This window comes from Ranitomeya variabilis, chromosome 6 (assembly GCF_051348905.1).
Source record: "Ranitomeya variabilis isolate aRanVar5 chromosome 6, aRanVar5.hap1, whole genome shotgun sequence".
Classification (NCBI taxonomy): Eukaryota; Metazoa; Chordata; class Amphibia; order Anura; family Dendrobatidae; genus Ranitomeya; species Ranitomeya variabilis.
In genome coordinates, this window is record NC_135237.1 from 514,398,126 (window position 1) to 514,421,746 (window position 23,621).

The window sequence follows — 23,621 nt, forward strand, 5'->3', positions numbered from 1 at the left end:
AGGTCCCAACATCGACCCTGTGGTACCCCACTGGTCACAGCGACCCAGATAGAGAATATACCATTTATAACCACCCTCTGCTTTCTATCACTAAGCCAGTTACTTAGTCATTTACACACATTTTCCCCCAGACCCAGCATTCTTAGGCTATGTGCACACTTTGCGGATTCTGCTGCGGATTTTTCCGCAGCGGATTTGATGAAATCCGCAGTGCAAAAAGTACTGCGGATTTATTGCGTTTTTTTGTGCGGTTTCCACTGCGGTTTTAGACACCTGCGGGTTTTTAACATGGAACAGGTGACAAACCGCTGCGGATTCCGCACAAAGAATTGGCATGCTGCGTAATGAAAACCGCTGCGTTTCCGCGCGTTTTTTTCTGCAGCATGTGCAGAGTGTTTTTTGTTTTCCATAGGTTAACATTGTACTGTACACCACATGGAAAACTGCTGCGGATCCGCAGCAAAAACCGCAAAGTGTGCACATGGCCTTACTGTTCCTACTGCTCCCAGTATTAATCCCTGAGGTCTCCACTGCTAAATTTATCCCATTTAGTGAATGCACCATTTACAATGAATTTTTGTTTCCTGTCTCTTAAGCAGGGTGGTTTTTTAAACATTTTTTTAAAACACATGCATAGAAATGGCACCTAGTCCTTGCTTCTGAAGCTTCAGTTCAAGTCTGTTTGGTGATACAGTATTAAATGCACATTTGCAAAGTCCAGATATATCACATCAGCTGCATGGCCAATATCCAGATTTTGCACTCTTTGGTAGGCAGAGTCAGAGGTCGCATATATAGGCATAGTAGCATTGTACATCACTGGCTCTGCCATATATTGTGCCAGGTTATGAAAGGAAGCAGCAAAATGCGCCTCCAGGTGTGGCAGTGATACAGTCAGGGCCAGTGTTGGGGAGGAAGGAAGTGGGCAATTGCTCAGGCCCCCATTCTCATGAGGGCCCACAGCAACTACAAGCAGAAACTGCACTGATAATAGCAATCCTACGTTATTGACACAGCAGGAACTTTGGTAACACAACAGGTCATGTTTTCAGGATTTCCTTGTATTGCACAGGTGATAATTTAATCACCTGCACAGAATGATTCCAGCACATTGTGGAATGCTAAGGAAATCCTGAAAGCATGACATGTTGGCGGCCCTCGAGGAATGCAGTTTGACACCTCTGCTCTATAGTGTATGCGTGCGCTATTTAAACACATGTGGGCACTGTGGTTTGTATACCGTCCGTGAAGTACACCCGCCTGAACCTGAACTTAGACACTCAACACTATAATATATATATATATATATATATATATATATATATATATAGTAGTGTGGCTTCACTAGAATGGCAAATAGGTAAAATTATGAAACTTCCTGTGCCCTAAAATTAGCCAAAATTTCAGACCAAACTCATAACAGAAAGGAAGCCAAGTAATAGGATGTAGTCTAAGCTTACGCAACCCAACACTGCACCAAAATCAGCAAACCTGAAATGCGAGAAAAAAAAAAAAATATATATATATATATATATATATATATATATATATATATATATATATATATATATATATATATATATATATATTTTTTTTTTTTTTTTAAGCTAAACATTATGTGATGTAGATGCATTTTTGTCATGTTTCCTCAGACATTAAAATTTGATATATAAATCAAGGTAAAGCAAACCCTTCAGTGGTAGCTGCAGACAAACAGAATTTTATAAGAATGTGTTTTTTGATCATTTAGCTATCCGAATACTGGAAAGGCCTGTACTTTGTCTATGGATAAGCAGTGGTCACTAGTTCTGCAGGGACTCACCCACCGTGATCACAAGGAGCGCTGAGGACCCAGGAGTATTTGGACAAGCAGAAAAAAAAGCATTTTATTATTATGTGCACATGTAAACAGTTTATTCACAGACAATTATTTTTTCCTATTTGTTTGCAGTTTGTGCAATACAGCATTAATAAAACAGTCATGGAATCGGTACACAGAGTATAAACAAACAGAACTACTTTTTATAGCACAAACTATGATAAACTTATCTAGACATGCAATGACACACAAATGTATATAGTCACGTAGAATTGTTCAGCTTTTTTTTTTGCCATGAAACCATTGGGTCAATGTTCTCACTGATTGTTTTAAACACAAAAGTGGTGTAAATGTGACAAGAACATGCAAGTAGCTTCCAAGTCTACAAGATGATCGGTTCGGACCAGGAGTTGACACCGTTGGGTTCCTTTGGCTTCCCTCCATGCCTGGATGCCAGAACAGGAAATCTGCTTCATGGTGGATCCATAAATTCCCCAGGTCTTGGTTTATATAGATATGAACAATCTTAATCTCAGCATCCACTAAATCATCGCTCCATGCAAAGCCAAAGAGCTCAGGTAGTGTCGTGCGTAGGGGAACCTTTATATGAAGAACATCCGCACAGTATATACACATCCGCCTTTCTTATGTTGCTGGACTATGTGGCTTCTCACCATGGATGTACGTGGAGCACAGACCATGAAGAAAAAAAAATATATATATATTCAGAGGAAGCACAAATGTTTGCTCCATGGATAGGACCGTCAGCACAGAATGATCCAAATATCTCATGGTCGTTAATAGGTGCACAAAGGAGGGTTTCTTGACGGAACCCAGGAAAAAAAACATTTTTTTTAATTTTTTATTTAGAGAATTATATTAATAAAAAATGTAAGTGAATAATTAAAGCGCCAATTCATACTTAAGCAACTTTACTATAATATAATGTTCACAAGAGGTTCACAAAATATATACAAAATATTTAATATATAAATGTAACAAATAGTGTTTGACAAAAGCAAAAATAAATGACGGGAGTGCATCATGCGAGGGCATTTGCATTCACAGGAAAGTCTGCTTCATGTTGCCAGCACACAAATTCATAATTTTTTTGTTATTTATTTTCTTTAACTTTTTTCCACCTTTATTTTTATTTTTTTTATTATCATAAACTAAAAAGGTTACATAGAATATTTCAAAGCTTTTTTTTTTTTTTTTTTTTTTCTTCGACATTTTGAATTCTGATCTAGGTGAAAAAAAAAATGTTGCATCATATACAACATAACGTATGCAGATATGGAAAAGCCAGTCTTCTCTGAGCAGGGCAAGTGGTCTTATTCTACAGAAAGTGAACCTCTGGTTTCCTAAATTGAACAAATAAAATATACATAAAAAAATATCACCCGCTGTATTAACACTTTTGGTGCAGCAGTGGAAAAAGACTAAACAGAAAGTTCAAAAATAAAAGGGTTTTCTATTTTTTCTTTTTAGGTGTAGAAATTCCTCATACTTGGTGGCTAGTGCCGCTTCTCAACATGTCAAAGAGGTCAAAAGAGAAGTTATCCCGCCTTAAAATGGAGCGATGAGGTCATCATTAAACGTCTGATCTCATCTCGGGGTTAAACCATCTTTACACATGGAAAGATCTGTCCATCCACCCGGGTCTGCGTTACATATATCGACATCAAATCTCGCAGGGATCGGCTGATTTTTCCCAAAATTCTTTTCTGGCCGGGTTAAGAAATACAAAAAAAACAAAAAAAACAAACAAATGGCCAGGTGCTTCCTGCTTAGCAAAGTGACAATGTAGGATTAATCTGGTTGAGAAAAACCTGTAGAAAAGAGAAAATGATAAAACATGTCAGGACAAAGGAACGTTCACCGAGAACACAAACCTTGCCCCCTATGTTCTGTGACTTCGCTAATTATTAAAATAAGAAAATGAAAGCACATATAAATTAAATGGACTAGGAGAAGTTTGTGGAAAATATAAAGAGAAATCTGTCAAATAGAACTTAAAAAAAAATAAAAAAAATTTAAACACCCCAAAACAGGTTGCTCTTTAAATTTCCTTCTGGCAAACCTAGCTACCCACAAAAACTCTGGTAGACCGTTGTCCTGTGTGTAGCCCTCGTGGTTTATTATAAAGTCATACATATAAATTGTATTTCTATGATTAAAATCAATATTCCAATCGGGGATATAACTTCTCAGCGACTCCTGTGATAACTCGGTGGCAGCCGGTATAATCTACCGTTCATTGTATTTATGTATTTTACTACGCAAGTGGTGAATCTTCTTGACAGGACATGAATATCACAGGTTAGGGGGAAGCACAATTTAACATACCACTTGTTTATAAGCGCTGAAAAGACCTCTATATACAGACCCATTCTTTTGGATGGGTGATCAAGGTCCTGGCTTGGTCAGTGACTGGGAGCAGACCTTCATCCGGTGAGTACTAGGGTAAAGTAATAAGTACAAGTGAATATACAGATTTATTGGCATCACGTAACTTATGTGCTCTATGGGACGTGCAGACTGGGCAGGAAAAACAGTTGAAACCAGAAGTTTACATGCTCTATATAAAAAAAGACACATGCATGTTTTTCTCAATATCTTACATGAAATCAGAATAAACCTTTCCTGTTTTACGCCAATTAGGATAACCATAATTATTAATATTTGCCAAATGCCAGAACAAAGAGAATGTTAAAGGAATTTTTATTACTTACTGCAAAGTCAAAAATTTACATAAACTAAGATTACTATGCCTTTAAACAATTCTGGACTGAAGATGTCATGTGTTTGGAAGCTTCTGATTTGTGTCAAGATCTGAATTAGAGACACTTTCGGATGTATTTTAATGCACACCTGAAACACACTGCTTCTTTGTGTAGCATCATGGGAAAGTCTCAAGAAGTCAGCCAAGATATCAGGAAGAGAATTGTGGACTTGCACAAGTCTGGCTCATCCTTGGGTACAATATCAAGATGCCTGAAGGTGCCTCGTTCATCTGTACAAACAATTATACACAAGTACAAACAAGATGGGAATGTCCAGCCATCATACAGCTCAGGATGGAGACGAGTTCTGTGTCCCAGAGATGAACGTGCTTTGGTCGACATGTGCATATCAACCCAAGGATAAAAGCAAAAGACCTTGTGAAGATGATGGTGGAAGCTGGTAAGATAGTGTCAATATCCACTGTGAAACGATGACTATATCTACATGGGCTGAAAGGTCAATCTGCCATGGAGAAGCCATTACTCCAAGAAGAAACATAAAAAGACAGATTAATGTTTGCAAATGCACACAGGAACAAAGACCTTAATTTTTGGAGACATGTCCTGTGGTCTGATGAAACTAAAATTGAACTTTTTGGGCATAATGACCATCGGTACATTTGGAGGAAACAGGGAGAAGCTTGGAAGCCTAAGAACACCATCCCAACTGTGAAACACGAGGGTGGCAGCATGATGTTGTGGGGCTGTTTGGCTGCAGGACGGACTGGTGCACTTCACAAAATAGATGGCATCATGAGAAAAGAAGATTACGTGGCAATGATGAAGCAGCATCTCAAAGCTTTAGCCAGAAAGTTAAAGCTTGGGTGAAAATGGCTCTTCCAAATGGACAATGACCCAAAGCATACTGCCAAAATAATAAAAAGTGGCTTAAGGATAACAAAATCAATGTTTTGGTGTGGCCATCACAATGATCTCAATCCTATTGAAAATTTATGGGCAAATCTGAAAAGGCAGGAGCGAGCAAGGCGACCTACAAACCTGGATCAGTTTCACCAGTTTTGTCAGGAGGAATGGGCCCAAATTAAAACCAACTATTGTGAGAAGCTTGTGGAAGGATATCCCAAACATTTGACCCAAGTATTCGGTTTAACCCTTTGACCAGAGGCATTTTTGTTTTTGCATTTTCTTTTTTGCTCCCATTCTTCCCAGAGCCATAACTTTTTTATTTTTTGGTCAAAATAGCCGAGTTGACGTTTTTATTGGTACCATTTTCAGGAACGTGACATGTTTTGATCGCTTTTTATTCCGATTTTTGCAAGGCAGAATGAACAAAAACCAGCAATTCGTGAATTTCTTTTGGGGGGGCGTTTATACAGTTCCACGTTTGGTAAAATTAATAAAGCAGTTTTATTCTTCGGGTAAGTACGATTACAGCGATACCTCATTTATATTATTTTTTTATGTTTTGGTGCTTTTATGCAATAATTTTTTATATAAAATAGATTTTATTTTTGCACAGCTTTATTCTGAGGACTAACTTTTTTATTTTTCTGCTGATGACGCTGTATGGCAGCTCTTTGCGGGACAAGATGACATTTTCAGCGGTACCATGGTTATTTATATCTGTATTTTTGATCGTGTTCTATTCCACTTTTTGTTCAGCGGTATGATAAAGCATTGTTTTTTGCTTCTTTTTTACGGTGATCACTGAAGGGGTTAACTAGTGGGACAGTTTCATAGGTCGGGTCGTTACGGACACGGCAATACTAAATATGTGTACTTTTGTTTTTTTATATATTGGCAAAAATGTTTTTTTATTTTTTTTTTCTTTATTTAGGATATTTTTTTTTTTTTTGTTTACACATGTAAATATATATATATTTTTTTACTTTGTAACATTGCCCCAGGGGGGACATCATGTTACAGTGACAGATCGCTGATCTCACACTTTGCAGTGCACTGTGTCAGATCAGCAATCTGACAGGCACTGCAGGGAGGCTTGCTGGCGCCTGCTCTGAGCAGGTGCTTGCAAGCCACCTCCCTGCAGGACCCGGAAGGCCCCCCCCCGCGGCAATTTTGGATTCGGGGCCTTCAGGGAAAAGGAGGTAGGAGACCCTCGCAGCAACGCGATCACATCGCATTGCTCCGAGAGTCTCAGGGAAGCACGCAGGGAGCCCCCTCCCTGTGCGATGCTTCCCTGTGCCCCCGGAACACTGCGATCATGTTTGATCGCAGTGTTCCGGGGGTTAATGTGCCAGGAGCGGTCTGTGACTGCTCCTGGCACATAGTGCCGGATGTCAGCTGTAATAATCAGCTGACACCCGAAGGCGATTGGCCGCGCTCCCCCCATAAGCGTGGCCGATCGCCTATGATGTACTATTCCGTCCATGGGAAGTAGGGCCCACCCCACATGGACAGAATAGTATGTCTATAGGACGTCTAATGACAAAGGGGTTAATATTTTAAAAAAAAATAATAATTGTTTTTTTACTTTTTGCATATTTCAATAGTCTCCATGGGAGACTAGAAGCTGCAGTACTTTGATTGGCTCTGCTAAATACAGGCAATGATCAGATCGTCTGTAGAATACTTACTTGGTATAAGCGCCGACCACTGGGCTGCGCTCATAGCAATCTGGCTATGACAACCATAGAGGTCTGCTGGAGAACTCTGGTTGTCATGCCAACCCATTGGTGACCCGCGATCACGTGATGGGGTCACCGATGGGCGGGATTTCTGGCACGCTTATCGGAAGCATGTATTAAATGCCACTGTCCGATTGACAGTGGCATTTAAGTAGTTAATAGCCACGGGTCGATCGCGATTCCACATGCAGCTGTTGTGGGCACGTCAGCTGTATATATCAGCTGACATGTGCCCGGAAAGGTGCAGGCTCAGTGCCAGAGCCCGCACCAAACAGGGGAACTCAGACATCGGTGTACTATTACGCCCGATGTCAGAAAGAGGTTAAGAGAAATATTACCAAATACTACAAAGTCAAACGTTTACATACATTTCATTACTAAATAATATAAATGCCTTACAAAAAACAAAAAAACATTCTCTCGCTCATTATTCTGGCACTTGACAAATAATAATTATGGTAATCCTAACTGACCTAAAGTGGGAAAGGTTTATTCTGATTTCATGTCAGATATTGAGAAAAACATGCATATGTGTCTTTTTATACAGTGTATGGAAACTTCTGGGTTCAACTGTAGATGGGGCTCTGTAGAGCCAGATTCCACAGCCAAGATCATGAGCTAGGTGGTTCCTTGCAATTGAACCCCCACCCCCTTCCCGAGAGATCAGCAAATTATCTCCTCTCCTATAGATAGTATTTCAGGCATAACCCTTATTACACAAATACTACTGTAACCTCCTGCTCTTTGGCCACCCTTCTACCACTCTCGCACCCCTCCAATCTATTCTCAACTTTGCTGCCCAACTAGTCCACCTATTTCGCCCGCTATTCCGCAACCTCTCCCCTCTGTCAATCCCTGCACTGGCTCCTCATTACCCTGAGACTCCAGTTCAAAACCCTAACCATGTGATACAAAGCCATCCACAACCTGTCTCCTCCATACATCTGTGACCTCGTCTCCCGGTACTTACCTGCACACAACCTCCGACCCTCACTAGATCTCCTTCTCTACTCCCCTCTTAGCTCCTCTTCCCACAATCGCATACAAGATTTCTCTCATAGATCACCCCTACTCTGGAACTCTCTACCACAACAAAACTCTCGCCTATCTTTGAAACCTTCAAAAGGAACCTGAAGACCCACCTCTTCCGACAAGCCTACATCCTGCAGTAACCACCGATAGACCAAACCGCTACACGACCAGCTCTACCCTCACCTACTTTATCCTCAGCCAACCCTTGTAGATTGAGGGTCCTCTCCTCCTGAACCAGTCAGTGACTTATTGTTTAAGATTAATGCATTTGTTTTTATCATGTACACCCCTTGTCACATGTAAAGCGCCATGGAATAAATGGCGCCAATAATAAATAATAGTAAAGAAATATAACAATCACAGTATAAAGAAAAATCTCTACAACTTTCGGTTCCTCAGCATTTTCAGCTTTGCGTGCTGTCTGGGAATGAAAGCATTACCTAGACACGTCTGAACGTAAGCAGATTGTAGCAAACCCCCCCCTAGAGAAAGGTGAGCAGGTGGAGATATATTCCGCTCACAGAGCATTGCGTAGACTGAACAGAACTATAGCCAGTCCTCAACTCAGCGCAGGATGCCCTGTACATGAGGTCTGCAACCTCCGCATGTCAATATGACTGTTCTCATTCACAGACAGCAAAAAATAAGAACCTAAAATACAAAATATATTCAAATGTTGTAGAACATTAATACAATGATTAAACCAGAAGACTCCTTTAAGAAGAAAGGTGTGTATTGAGGTCAGTGCCACACTTATGGAATTATCAGCGGCTCTATGCACAGAGAAGGGCCAGAGGCATTGACACTGGAGCCCATGGAAGCTCCTGACCTCGGTTGTACCGATGCACAACAGTTACCACCACTCACACCAATACACCGCCTAGTGACACACAAGGCCGCTTACCTGATAACCTTGGAAGAAATTCAAGATCTCTTTTACACCAGAGTTGTAGGCCAGCCCTTGCATGCGGACCACCGCACCGCCGTTGTGAGCGGGGATACTGCTGGCACTGGCTGTGGCTGGGAAGAACCCAAGATTGCTTGGAGAACCTGGAGGGCTGAAGAATGGAGAACACAACATGAGTGAGGAAAAAAAAAAAAAAAAAAGAAAAGCCTTATTGGACATTTCATTCATATAAATATCTGGCTGTTGTCCCTCCATGACCAGGGAATCCTAATGTTTACACAAGTGACTCATGAAGGGGTCAGCTTCAAGGAAAATCACAATCCCTATTTCTAGAAGGCTGGCCTTTAAACGCCCTTGGTCATTCTGGAGATCTCAGTGGGACTTTATGCTCTTCACATGGCACTTTATGACTTGACACTGCAGGAAACTGCTAACGTGCCGCCGTCCTCTACCAGGTGCAACACTTATTATGGCCACCAGGGGGAGCACAGTTTACGGATTTACTATTACAATTAGGAGGAGCTTACTGCATAGGGGTGTATTCAGCCAGCGGGTGGAGGCATCTAGATTTACTTTTATTTTGCAATTTTCAGGCTGCCACACATATGAACATATTATAATGTATATGTATATAATTTCCAGCTGTGATTATGTTCGCCAGACAAGCATAAAAAAAAAAACTTGAATCAATGATATCAGTAATTTAAAAAAAGGCTGAGTGGTCTAGTGGGCATCTATTTACCCCAGCGGGCTCCAACATACTTGGAAACCCCTTTTTAAAGACTTCTTTTGATGCCCCGATGGCTCCACATTACATTTGGTGCCTACTTTTACAATTGCTTTTCTATCATGGCTACACAAAATTAAATTCTGAGGCAAGACGCTAAGTAAGCACCTACATAGGCTAAAAGCAAAGGGCGGGCTTCACTAGAAAAACACATTCCAGAACACCAAAAAATGAGATACTAAAGTAAAAAAAAAAAACCCTTAGGGACAATCTAACTTCAAAACCACAAATATTCATAAACCCGTCCACACCTTGCAGAGCGAAAAGTGTGAGAAGGTTATTTTGCCTCTAGTCAAATGATCCACATTCATAAAAAAAAAAAAAAAAAAAAAAAAAATAGAGCAAAAGGAAACAAATCTAATTTGGTCAGTAAGTAAGGTTAACAACCCCTTATACAAATTAGAAAAAAAAAAGTCGTCAGAATCATTTTACCACCTGGTGTATGGGAGGGTGTATGGCAGGAAGAGGTACACTCCCAAAAATCTTTCAGGAAAGATGAGGATGGGCGGTTGCAGTAGATCTCAAGATACAGAATTTCTCGTGTGTGGGGTGTTGGCAGAGATCGCCATCAGCCCAACAATCAGACGGCAGATTTTCCCTAGCTCAGCATTTCATGGTGGAGATGGGAATAACTCTGCTGATCCCGTAATCCCACCTCCCGTGATAGGAGTGGAGATGAAAAAAGCCCTCTACTAAATTTTTTGTTCAGTAGCATCTGTGTATTAATCAAAAAATACATTTAAAAAAGAGATTACTGTTTCAGATAATAAATAAAATATTGGAAAATTATAGAATTTTTTTTTTTCTTCCAAGATTGATGTTTGCCGTGACCGTGAATCTTCATCGTCCACCTTTGTGACCAGTCAGAGCTGTATCTTCTAAGGAGCCCCAGAAAGAAAGTATATTACCAAAAAAAATAAAAGATTGTTGCGTAAATGGAGAATTATCCATTTTTTTGCTGACACTAATATCTTTACAGAGCGCACCACCAAACGAGAAGGTCTACTGTGTCCTAAGGTCTACCACGCCCCAGGAGCTTTGGAAAGTCTCCTACGTAGGTAACATTCTTTTCTCTGTACAGAAGCTGCAGACCTAAGACAAAGCCTGACCTTGCACACAACTATTTTAACTCCAGGGCAACAATTTGGCAGGTTGAAAGATTTCTACTCCTTACAGAAGCCTTTACTGCTGGAGATTTATTGCCGCTCGATCACCCATTAACAGCCACTGCCGCCTTATGCCCTTGAATTTCAATCTCCAGGGTACGTCCCACTGAACACAGACTCGGGGTCCTTGGCTACTGTAGGTGCACAGTTGTGGATTTATGCACTACAAGTCCCAGAGTAGTGATCGCCTGGCGATATCCACAGTGCATAGCTAACCTGTTATCGGTGCCAGTTCACACTGTTCCTGGCCATTCGTACCTTGGGTAGTAAGCAGTGTAGTTCATGAAGAGCTGAGCGCCAGCTGGGTAATACGCTGCCGATGGCTGCAGGGCACGTGGATTGAGGAGTAAGGAAGGCTGGTAAAGGGCAGCTGCATCAGTAGGAATGACGGCGGTGGGTGCTGGAAAGGTGTACGACGGGGGAGACAAACCTAGAGGAAGAGTGAAACGCATCTATGAGAGAAGGATCCTGGTACAGGACATCTTTGTTTCTGTAGCGGACGCCCATGAAATGTAATAGCCCAAGCAGATTAAGGGGAATCTGTCAGCAGGTTTTTGTTTTGTAATCTGATAGCAGCATAATGTAGGGGCCGAGACCCCGATTCCAGTGATATATCACTTGCTAGTCTGCATGCTGTCATTTTGATACAATTCCTTTTTTTCCCCTACTGCAGATCCGTGGTTGGACCAGGAGGCACGACACAACTAGTCCTCTAGTGATAATCTCCTGCTGATAAAACACTGACTTCATTGAAATAGGCCTAGTAAGTGACACATCGCTGGACTCAGGATAGCTCTGCCCTTACATCGTGATGCGCCTAGAATACATAACAAAAACCTACTGACGGATCCCCTTTAAAAAAAATTTTTTTTTCAGCCATCTACGCTGTGAAATGGCTGATGAATTCTCAGTTGCCCATCGCTGGCTGCAGAATTGGTTAATGTAACAAAAGTTTAATGACACCCAATTGCAAAAATAATTTGTTGGCCATTTGCATGCATTTAAATTAAAGAAGGAAAAAACAAAAAAAACAAACAAACACGGGGTTGTCCACCTTCGTGGCCCAATTTTTAAATACTACATTCACCCTTGTCCTTTTCATTATTACATCCATAAAAAGGTATAGTTTTCTCCAAATGGTCTTCAGCTTTTGCATCTATTTTTTTCTCATTATGGTTTTTTATCAAACTGAAAAGCGGAAGGTTTAGGTTCTTTGGACTGAAAACTGATGAGAAACAATATCTGTAAATGTATCTCTGGGGGATTGTCAGCTCTCCAGAAATGTCTGTCTGTAAATACTTGTATTCCCCATGAAAATAATAATTTTGGCTCATCTTTTCTTAAAGCCTTGCATCACTCCTCTTATTACTCCTGGAAAGGAATAAATAGTCAACTGGGCGTTACCATCCCCATTGTCGCACTACTTCATCGACATGGGAAATTTAGTTGTCAATATAGTCACAAATATCCAAGAACAAAAACAGAAATGACAAAAATGGAAAAAATGTAACTGCAGGATGGATGGATCGGGTGATCTTTATCTGCTGTTGGGTGGGGACCGCATAAAAGCAGCGACTTAAGCTAGCTCCAGTTGCTGCTATTTAACCATTAAGTTGCCGATCATGGTGCACTCATGAAGCCCAACCATATTACAAGCTCCGATGGAGATCAGGTTTTTCCAATTCATAGCAAAAAAGTTAAGAACCCTGCAACTTATGATCACATGATCCTGTTTTTGTGAATTTGTGTGGACCACTCTGCCAGCAAAACAATATCAGGAAATGTGAACAGCCCCATAGACTATACAGGTACAAGCTCCTTCCATGAAAAACACAGACAGATCTTGTATCTGAATTAGCTCTTTGAAGAATGGGGGGAAAAAAAAAAATGTGCAAAAAAAAAAAAATTGCTGCATCCTTAAAATTTTATGATCAAAGTTAATTTTAATCAACATTTTAATCACTGAGATTCTTTAATATTAAATTCCACAATTGGATGTGTTTAATAATAAAATGTTCCTGTGCTGAGATAATCTTATAAATGCGCTCCTGCTGTGTACTATGTAATCGCCATGTCTGACCGTACAGGGAAATGGTCTGATCATACCACAGCTCCTGGGCAGGAGAGGAAGCAAAAAATAAATAGATACAAACAAAAGGAGGATACAGACAGGACAGCACATGATCATGAATAATTCTGTTAAGTAAAACAATGGTTAAAAATAGGCAGTGAAAGGTTTTGCCTCACAAAAATATTCAGCTGTGATCCCCTGCTGTCCTGTCTGTATACTTTTGCTTCCTCCCCTGACCAGGAGCTGTGGTATGATCAGACCATGTCCCTGTACGGTCAGCCACAGCCATTACACAGTACATATCAGGGGCACATTTATAAGATTCTCTCAGCACAGGAACATTTTTTTTTTTTTTTTTTTTTTTAATTGATTATTTTTAAACACATCCAATTGTGGAATTTATTTTTATTCCAAGATCTATTAATTAAAAAATACTTGGTTAGTGGGAAAACCATTTACAAAAGGTGTTAATACGAGACACTAATTTTATTTGACTGCTATGTGGTTAGAATTTTTTTTTTTAAATTTCCAATTACATCTGCTGGAAGTTGGTTGCAAGCATTTAGTAAATCAGTTTCAAGATTCTTCAGAATTGTTATTTCATGGGGAATACTAGCAAATAAAAAAAAAAACAAACAAAGAAAAAAAAAAAAAAAAAAACACCAGCTATGTGAGAGGCCATCACTGTGGAAGACGCTACCTCCCCTCCTCCTTTCACCCCTGAAATCTAAATGCTATGAAGGTATGAGACCCACAGGGTACAAAGACCAGAACCTAAAACAGGAGTCAACTTGAAAAATAATATACCACTGGAGAGATCAGATTGCCAAGACAGTCAGTCTTCCAGGTAACTTCCGCCACTCGCTTTAAATTACAGCGCTACAAAATAAATTGTGGGCTCTACACACCGGAGCATGATTACAAGTCCCGGGGCCTCGGGGGGCCCATTGTGGCAGGAGCCCCCTATATCCTCCACGTCCATCAGGAAATTGCAAAGAACCAAATTCCTCGATTTACTTTTGTACAATACGGTTTTAAACTAGCAAATCATTAGTGACGTCTTATTTTTCATTGGTAAATCAGCAGGAATCAAATGAGAATCTTACAAAATAGTTTACTAAAGATTTATTAAAATATTTTCAATTGTGTTGTGCACGAAAAATTATCGAGTGTCAGCGCTCCACACATGTTTATTTTAATAAATACTTCTAATCCTGGACACTTTCCTATAGCTCTGCATTGTGCCGCTCCGTTCCTCTGGTACTCCTAAAAACTCATGAAGAAATGGGCGGAGATTCCATTCCTGTTGTCAAGGGGGTGTGTTTATGCAGCAAATGTCAGCCCTTATTGGACAGTCAGGGTGCACAGGGACACACCCTCAACTGATAAAACCCAGGTGTATATTCAGTGATAAAATTTCCAAGAGGAACAGAGGAAAGGCACAACACAAGTTACTTCAGAAATATTTCTTTGGTTTTGTTTTTTTTTTTTGTTTTTTTTTCTCCAAACAGGCATTTACTAAAATAGACATGTCAGGATTAGCAGTACGTCCTAATTGAATTGCAAAAAAATAATAGATACAGGTCCTTCTCAAAAAATTAGCATATAGTGTTAAATTTCATTATTTACCATAATGTAATGATTACAATTAAACTTTCATATATTATAGATTCATTATCCACCAACTGAAATTTGTCAGGTCTTTTATTGTTTTAATACTGATGATTTTGGCCTACAACTCCTGATAACCCAAAAAACCTGTCTCAATAAATTAGCATATCAAGAAAAGGTTCTCTAAAAGACCTATTACCCTAATCTTCTGAATCAACTAATTAACTCTAAACACATGCAAAAGATACCTGAGGCTTTTAAAAACTCCCTGCCTGGTTCATTACTCAAAACCCCCATCATGGGTAAGACTAGCGACCTGACAGATGTCAAGAAGGCCATCATTGACACCCTCAAGCAAGAGGGTAAGACCCAGAAAGAAATTTCTCAACAAATAGGCTGTTCCCAGAGTGCTGTATCAAGGCACCTCAATGGTAAGTCTGTTGGAAGGAAACAATGTGGCAGAAAACGCTGTACAACGAGAAGAGGTGACCGGACCCTGAGGAAGATTGTGGAGAAGGACCGATTCCAGACCTTGGGGAACCTGAGGAAGCAGTGGACTGAGTCTGGTGTGGAAACATCCAGAGCCACCGTGCACAGGCGTGTGCAGGAAATGGGCTACAGGTGCCGCATTCCCCAGGTAAAGCCACTTTTGAACCATAAACAGCGGCAGAAGCGCCTGACCTGGGCTACAGAGAAGCAGCACTGGACTGTTGCTAAGTGGTCCCAAGTACTTTTTTCTGATGAAAGCAAATTTTGCATGTCATTCGGAAATCAAGGTGCCAGAGTCTGGAGGAAGACTGGGGAGAAGGAAATGCCAAAATGCCTGAAGTCCAGTGTCAAGTACCCAGTCAGTGATGGTGTGGGGTGCCATGTCAGCTGCTGGTGTTGGTCCACTGTGTTTCATCAAGGGCAGGGTCAATGCAGCTAGCTATCAGGAGATTTTGGAGCACTTCATGCTTCCTGGCACCTGCTCACAGTGCCAAAACCACTGGTAAATGGTTTACTGACCATGGTATTACTGTGCTCAATTGGCCTGCCAACTCTCCTGACCTGAACCCCATAGAGAATCTGTGGGATATTGTGAAGAGAAAGTTGAGAGACGCAAGACCCAACACTCTGGATGAGCTTAAGGCCGCTATTGAAGCATCCTGGGCCTCCATAACATCTCAGCAGTGTCACAGGCTGATTGCCTCCATGCCACGCCGCATTGAAGCAGTCATTTCTGCCAAAGGATTCCCGACCAAGTATTGAGTGCATAACTGAACATTATTATTTGATGGTTTTTTTGTTTGTTATTAAAAAACACTTTTATTTGATTGGACGGTTGAAATATGCTAATTTATTGAGACAGGTTTTTTGGGTTATCAGGAGTTGTAGGCCAAAATCATCAGTATTAAAACAATAAAAGACCTGACAAATTTCAGTTGGTGGATAATGAATCTATAATATATGAAAGTTTAATTGTAATCATTACATTATGGTAAATAATGAAATTTAACACTATATGCTAATTTTTTGAGAAGGACCTGTATATACTGATATTGGTGGCGCAGCACTAGTCGCTCCCAAGACCGGCATTGAAGATAAGTAGAAAAATGAAGTAATTTAAACAAGAAAAATCAAAAGATGCAGTTTTGCCTCTGCTCCGGGTGAAAGTTTCTAGACAACTAAAGGCACTTAAAGGGGAACTAAATACAGACAAAAAAAAAAAAAATAGAAATTAAAACATCATTCTTAAAGGGCATCTCCTGTTTATATTTAAACAGGGTACTAGGTCATAAAAAAATGCAAGAAAATGAAGTTTACAGCAAGTGACCTACTGCCCATTAATAATCCACAGTCTATGGTCCCCAGACAAAAACGAGGGTCAGGGATACACATCGATCGTTACTCCAATCTTAATGGACTTACAGGGAAATTACGGCACGTGTTTTACAGCGAATCAATTCAATTTATGTTACACATGACAAATTTTACATACGGTATTTATATATTATATTTTTCAGCGCATCATGGAGTTTAAAAAAACAACTTTATTTACGGTATTTATTTTGTAAAAACCATGATGCACTGAAAAATGGGGGAGGAAAATTTCCAAGGGGAGTGGTACTGGAGGGGGAGGGGGGGGATTTAGGAAAATCCAGATGTTCCGCAATTGTGTATTTTTTATTTTTTTATTTTAATGACATTCATTTTGCTGTAAAAATGGCAATTTTGTTTTTAACAGTCTGTACGATTGTGGTGGTAAAGTAATTTATAATATTGTCTTTAGTCTCATTTTGAGACCAATAACTTCAGTGTGTTTAGGTTGATAGAGCTGCATGGGGCTTTTTTTGGCTGAGTCTGATGTTTTTATCATTGCCACTTGTTAGTACATATAATACTGACCTTTTTATTCAATTTTTTGGGATAGGAGGTATGAAAAACTAAATTCTGACAAATTAGTGGCACATTTCCGCCATACACCTATGCCGCACATTGCCAAGGACTTAAGGGAAGGGAATTATGGTTATGGTAAACAAAAGTTAATTGTTTAATGAAAAATAACACGATTATATCCAGTTTTCAAAATCTCCGCTTCAAGTCATTAAACGGGAACCCTCAGTTAACTTCACCGGAAAAACAAGCCTGTTACTGTCCAGCCATCAGAGGGTTAATCAGCAGTGTACAGAATCTATAGATTTTTACAGCAGAAATAAACAGTGAAGGTTCCTATTGAATGACAGCAAGTGGAGATCTTACGCAAGCGTCAAAGCTCCAGTTTTAGGATATACGCTCGTTATCACACTGGCTGGTAATGAATGAGTGGAGACCCAACACTTGGTCTTCAAACTTCTCCCCGCAAAAAAAAAAAATAAACAATGTCTGTAGTACTTCTCTATTGAAGTGTTCATGGAGACTTCATTCTTTGGTCAGTTTTGCTTTAGTTCCCCTTTAAGAAAAATACAAAAAGGATAAAAGGCTGCATAAACATTCCACTGATGCCCCAAAATCTCATTCATCACCAAAGGAATTGCAGAGGTTGATTTGTTATCCCCCAACTTCATAAATAAGTACAACCGGCCAAATCCCCACAAAGAAGGAAGCAGTTCCAGCACCTACCAGCTCAAAGCGCAGAGAAGCGGCAAGACCCTCAGCCCAAACTTACATGGTAACTTACATGGCGGTGGGGACAAGCCATTGCGATTTAAAGTTCCCCCCATTAAGACAAAGTTCATCTCCTCTGCAGAACACTGAAACACCTCCACATATCTGTCCTTCATGGTCTTCTTGTGACACTTTTGTGAGGCCAGATAAGCCCTCTCTGCTGACTTCATCTGAATGAATGAGTCTCCCGATGGCCGCCCCTGGAGAAAAGAAAAGAAATTACAAATTGCATCAACTTATCAGATGATCACTTTTGCTAAGGGAATCAAAAATATAAGGTGGAAAGAAGAACGGTAGCTCAGTGTTTAGCTGTTGCTTTGCAGCCTTGGGGTCATGGGTTTAAGACCCACCAAGGACACAACATCTGCAAGGAGTTTGTATGTTCTTCCAGTGTTTGCATGGGTTTCGTCCGGGATCTCAGATTTCCTCCCACACTCCAATGACATACTGATAAGGAATTTAGATAGTGTGCCCCAATGGGGACAGCAATGTAGAATACGGCTGCTCTACACAGGGGCATACATAGAAATCATGGAGCCCCATAGCAGAAGTTCTAATTGACACTCCCCATAGTCCTCCATACAGCACTCCCCATAGTCTTCCATATTGTATAATACAGTCCCCATAGTCCTTCATATAGCTCCCAGGGGCATGTAAATATGTAGAACAGCTAGTAGAAACCAGATAGCAAAGCGGTATTTGGTCTTCACACGTAGCAGGGGGCCGGCCGGTCCCGATGATACCAAAACCGCCTATTAAGGAATTAAGATCCATGTTAGGTTTCGGAGTTTTTAGCTGCAGAGGCAAAGGAAGGGGATTTAGGTTCAGCCCAGAAGGCAGGAGGGCAGTGACCTAAAGGGGGTAAAGGCTAGTGTAATGCCATGTAGTCTCTCTCTGACATGGTTGCTGCTCACTTCTAAAGTACGGGGCCGTGTCAAGTAACATACCGAGAAGGGGCCAAGGAACAACTGGCAGCCCATGCGCCTTGCGGCCCAGCACACACATGGTCGAACAACAACCCAGTAAATAACATTCTGCTTATATCTTTTGTCCTACCACTATTTGTATTTGCATATCTGAGCATTGTATATGTGTAACTATTGAGTATATGGTGTATTGTCTACTGTGCCCTTAAGGCGATTAAATATATAATTTAACCTTGGGCTGCTCTTATATGTTGATCCACACGTCTGTTTCTCGGTTTAACTTTCCATGCCATCGAAGCCTGTTTCTGGCCCGATAGATAAGCCTGGTCCGTTAACAACATTATATAACGAAGAACTGGTGGCAGTCCTACCGGGCTGGCAGAGCTCGGTATCACTGGTGATAGTGAAAGTGGCCTCTCAGCCTGTCAGGGTAATGAGCGAGTGTGGTGCCAAATCAGTAACTGTTTGGGCCACATCCTCTCACTCCCCGTGCCTCCCTGGGCCCGTGTGGATAGGGTGCGTCTGTGTAAACCTGTACCAAGCTGACCTTAGGTGCCCTCAGGGCTGCAGAACTTCACAATGGTGAAACTGGGGAGACCACATTACGTGATCCGTCTGACGTTCTAGTGACGTCAGGCGGGGTGGCAAGGTGCAAGTTCCTCACATGTTGGCAGCAGTAGGATTCTGCATGATCTCTTCGGTGTCATTCTTCACAACCCACCTTTCCTCCTCCGGTTTCTGCAGCGTCGCACAATTTCAGCACAGCAGGCGCCATGTAGTGATGTCATTGCACCCGCTGCACCGAGAAGCGAGACGCCGGAGGAGAGATGATGGAAGAAGTGGCAGCTCACGGGCGTACATAGAAACTTTTGGGCTGCAAAGGGCCATTTTCTGTCTAATACAAAATTGAATTTGCTTTGGTGGTGGAAATGTACCCCCTTACCTCTTGGGCTCCTGTGCGGCAGCAGACTGCACCAATGATATGTCCGCCCCTGCTTCAGCTGACTACCTCTTTTAGCTTTACTTTCAACTGTATTGTTGGTGGCACCGGGACTCCCCCGGCTCATGGGCCACAGCAACTTTGTGGCCTGCCACCATTACAGGCTATATACCGTAAGCATAACAAAATAGAGAAGCTGGCTTCCAGTCAACACACTATAATCCCACCCTCTGCTCCATGACTCACACAGCCCGCGCTGTACACCTGCTGCAGACTAGGATGTCCATAAGGTGCAGAGAGATTTTGTGGCCCTTATTAATACTGTGGTGAGTAAAAGTTGGTGGAACCTACATACAGTAAATTCAACCTAAACCGATAACACATTTTGACAAATCCCACAAGTAGATAGAGATAAACCAAATCAAATAAATTAGTCAAAATTAGATCTTCATTTTGTTAAGTGAGGAAAATAACCCAATGTCACATCTGTGAATGGCAAAAGTATGTGAACCTTTAGGATTTGGATATAATGTGAAGTAGAAATCAGAGTTTGGTGTTTTCAGTCAATGGGGTAACAATCAGTTGTGAGTGGGTGACCTGTTTTTATGTAATGAACAGGGATCGGAGTCTGGTCTTCCCAAGGTTCTCCTCCTGCACTCATTAGCACAGCCTTTGTCAAAAACTGCACAACTTTCAAGGTTCTAAAAATGGCTACTGATGGAGGAGCAATAGAAACACCACTAAAGAAGGCCAAATTGGCAGAAAACAGTGATCCAGGCTACTTCAGATCAGTGCTTGCAAGCTCTTTTGGAACATGCTTGTAAGCACTGAGCATGTTCAACCAGCACTGCTACGGCGAAGCAATGGCCGGTTCTAAGAAAAAAGCAGCAAACATTAAAAAAACTCTCAGGTCCCAAGAACGGAGCGATTTTTAATTAGTACATGGAAAAGTTGATTGTTAATGAGTGCAAAGTGCTTGTAAAAATCAATAACTTTAAAAAAAGGTGAAAGGACTGTCTTATTGCACCATTATTTATTTTTACATAAAAATGTACATGTTTCTTTCCTACAAACTGGGATGAGAGCGCTGCAGTACTGGGTTGCTTGGATTGGTGGGTCACAAGGAGCGGTGCCGCTGTCATGACCGATTACAGAAGCGACCAGCAAGAATGCCAGTCTCATAGCGGTCAGCCAACAGGAGGTGGTTCCAGACACATCGACTTGCGGTCTCTGGGGCGGACCTGAACCCGACCTTGCGGATACTTTATATAGGGAGCAAGTCATTTTTCTAAATCGGAGTACAGCGAGAGGCACTTTTGCATCTCACGATGGCATTTCTCCTCTTTGCATATTTTTCAGTTAATGAATATGAGTTTATTGCAAAGAATCAAGGCTGCTTTGAATGACTAGCATGCTTGGTAGGTCATGGTGCTATAAAAATCTCAATAAAACCTATATTTTACACAGGGCACTGTAGACAGTCTGCAGTTACAACTACGCCACTGTTCATATGAGTGAGCTGCGGCCACATTTCCTATAAGAAGCGGTTACAGTCACCCAAGAGGCACTGCAGAATACTGTACAGTGTGCAGATCATTCTCCAGGATTTCCATTTGTCACCGCTCCTTGGCGTTCAGCCAACAGGAAATCTAATAATGCATCTACGCCACAATCTACACCTTACATAACACTAGTTTCTGCAGCGGCTGTCACTTAAGTGAGGGAGTGTGCGGAAGTACGGTAATCATTAAAGCTTTGTCATTAAGTAATTGGGAGGTGCCCGATGCCAAGCATGGTATTTGCTTGGTGACCTTGGAAAAGTCATTACACAGAGTGCAGCGTCTAGACTCCCTGTGTATAATGGACGCTGCTGCGATATACCAATAATGGAGGAATGCTCTATACCACACACTGCCCATGATCAAGTAAAAACACACAGAACATAACTAAAGTGACAATCAATAGCGATGAGTGAACGTGCTTGGAAAATGTTATCTGAGCATGCTCAGGTGCTAACCGAGTGACTTCAGCGTGCTTGAAAAATATGTTCGAGTCCCCACGACTGCATGTCTAACAAACAGGCAATCCCTGCATGTGTTGGGGGCTGTCAAACAGTCGACAGACATGCAGCCGCAAGGACTTGAACATAGTATTCCAGCATGCCGAAAACAGCCGGTTAGCACACAAGCATGGTCCATGGTCATGACCTTATGATCATCACTAGACAGGACCGCTTTAGATTGCGTGCACAATTTGTACAATGAAGCAGTCTTGACGCCCATGACGATCTATAGCACGAATAAGTGGCATCATTCATACAATTTGCTCTTTAGAGACGCCGAGCAGTACAATGCAAGAGCAGAATGAAGCCATGTAATGTCCATATACGCAAATAATAACAGGAAACAAAGGAAACTGGTTTACTTGAAGCCATTTGACATGATCTGGCGTGTAGAAGTGGTTGTACTGGTTTTACGTCCTCGTTTGAGCAAACACCAAACATATCACAAATCCCATATTCAGATAAATATTTCCTGGAAGTGTTATTATAAATTTTAACTCTACCATTTAAAATCAAGCCATTGCCTACTTAATGTCACCCTGCAATTATTAAGGAAGTCAGAAACATCAGCCAGGACCTGCGCTATGTAGCAGAGGAGAGGTTATAGTTACTTACAAAAAAAAAAAAAAAATCTTTATAGTTATCAGTTCTCATCTTTTTACTGCATGCGCCTCTAAAGTCGGAGTGTGCACGGTCTCACTCGACTACATCATTCTCTATAAAATCTGGACTGCGTACACAAACGAGAAATCTCACAGGATTAGATAAAAGAGCGATGTGAAGAGAAAATAGACATTAGATGGACAAACGATCTAACAGCTCTCTCCCTCATACACAACTATTCTGTCAGCTGCGCTCTGCTATTTTGACAGCAAGGGTGATCAATGAGTGGAACAGGCTGCCACGAAAGGGGGTGAGTTCTCCTTCAATGGAAGTCTTCAAACAGAGGCTGGACAGACATCTGTCTGAGATGGTTTAGTGAGCAGGGGGTTGGACACGATGACCCTGGAGGTCCCGTCCAACATTCTATGACTCCTAGAGAATGATCCGGTTGCAGCTCGTCTCCGGGCAAAACAACGAAGTGCAGCCATTGAAATTCCTAGGTTCGAATCCTTCATAAATCAGAAGATAATTGGGAGGCCCCCTGCACACAGACAGCGACCCCCGTTATTTAACTCTTCACTCAGAATTATTTTTGGTCTAAGTGTTAAGACTGGCATGAAAACATGACAGAAGAAATCCCTTGACAGTCCCTTATTTTAGTAACTGGGACTCGGCAGATGTTATGTTCTCAACCTTATCGACCTGCAACAAGGATATCTGCTAAAACAGTCTTCATAGTAAACAAATTGGAAATGAAAATGGATGTAAACCTGCGCTGCCGAGAATCCAATATACAATAGGTGACCAGTTGCGGTATGGATGTGGCTTTTTGTCAACGTGTTTCGAGGTGGTCATATCTCTTCATCAGGACAAACCACAATGATATGCCATCATTGTAGTTTGTCCTGATGAAGAGGTATTATCACTTCGAAACATGTTGACAAAAAGCCACATCCATACCGCAACTGGTCACCTATTGCATATTGGATTCTCGGCAGCGCAGTTTTATAGCCACTTTAATCTCCAAGTTTGCTTACTTCCGGTTTGGTGGCTCTGCAGCAGCAGTCTTTGCTTACAAGCCAACAAAGGGCTTGTGTCACAACTCCCCCAGGTGAGAAAATCCCATTTTACTCTTTTGTAATCCGGATAAGATCCTAT

General features: G+C 41.2%; 1 protein-coding gene across 5 annotated transcripts in view; it reads right to left on the bottom strand.

Moving 5' to 3' along the window:
• Window positions 1–2,734: 2,734 nt before the first annotated feature.
• The window catches only part of ESRP1 (epithelial splicing regulatory protein 1), a 90,921-nt gene continuing 70,034 nt past the window's right edge, over window positions 2,735–23,621 (bottom strand). Inside the window, exons 12-16 of one of the 5 annotated variants that reach the window (XM_077270949.1) lie at window positions 17,934–18,132; window positions 11,362–11,533; window positions 9,148–9,301; window positions 4,209–4,280; window positions 2,735–3,651 (exon numbers count right to left, since the gene is read on the bottom strand). In XM_077270949.1, the coding sequence (XP_077127064.1) occupies window positions 3,610–3,651; window positions 4,209–4,280; window positions 9,148–9,301; window positions 11,362–11,533; window positions 17,934–18,132 (639 nt within the window). In that variant the 3' untranslated portion in view covers window positions 2,735–3,609. Of the gene's footprint in view, window positions 3,652–4,168; window positions 4,281–9,147; window positions 9,302–11,361; window positions 11,534–17,933; window positions 18,133–23,621 lie in introns of all 5 variants that reach the window. The other 4 variants (XM_077270953.1, XM_077270951.1, XM_077270954.1 and 1 more) reach the window with 4 other exon arrangements.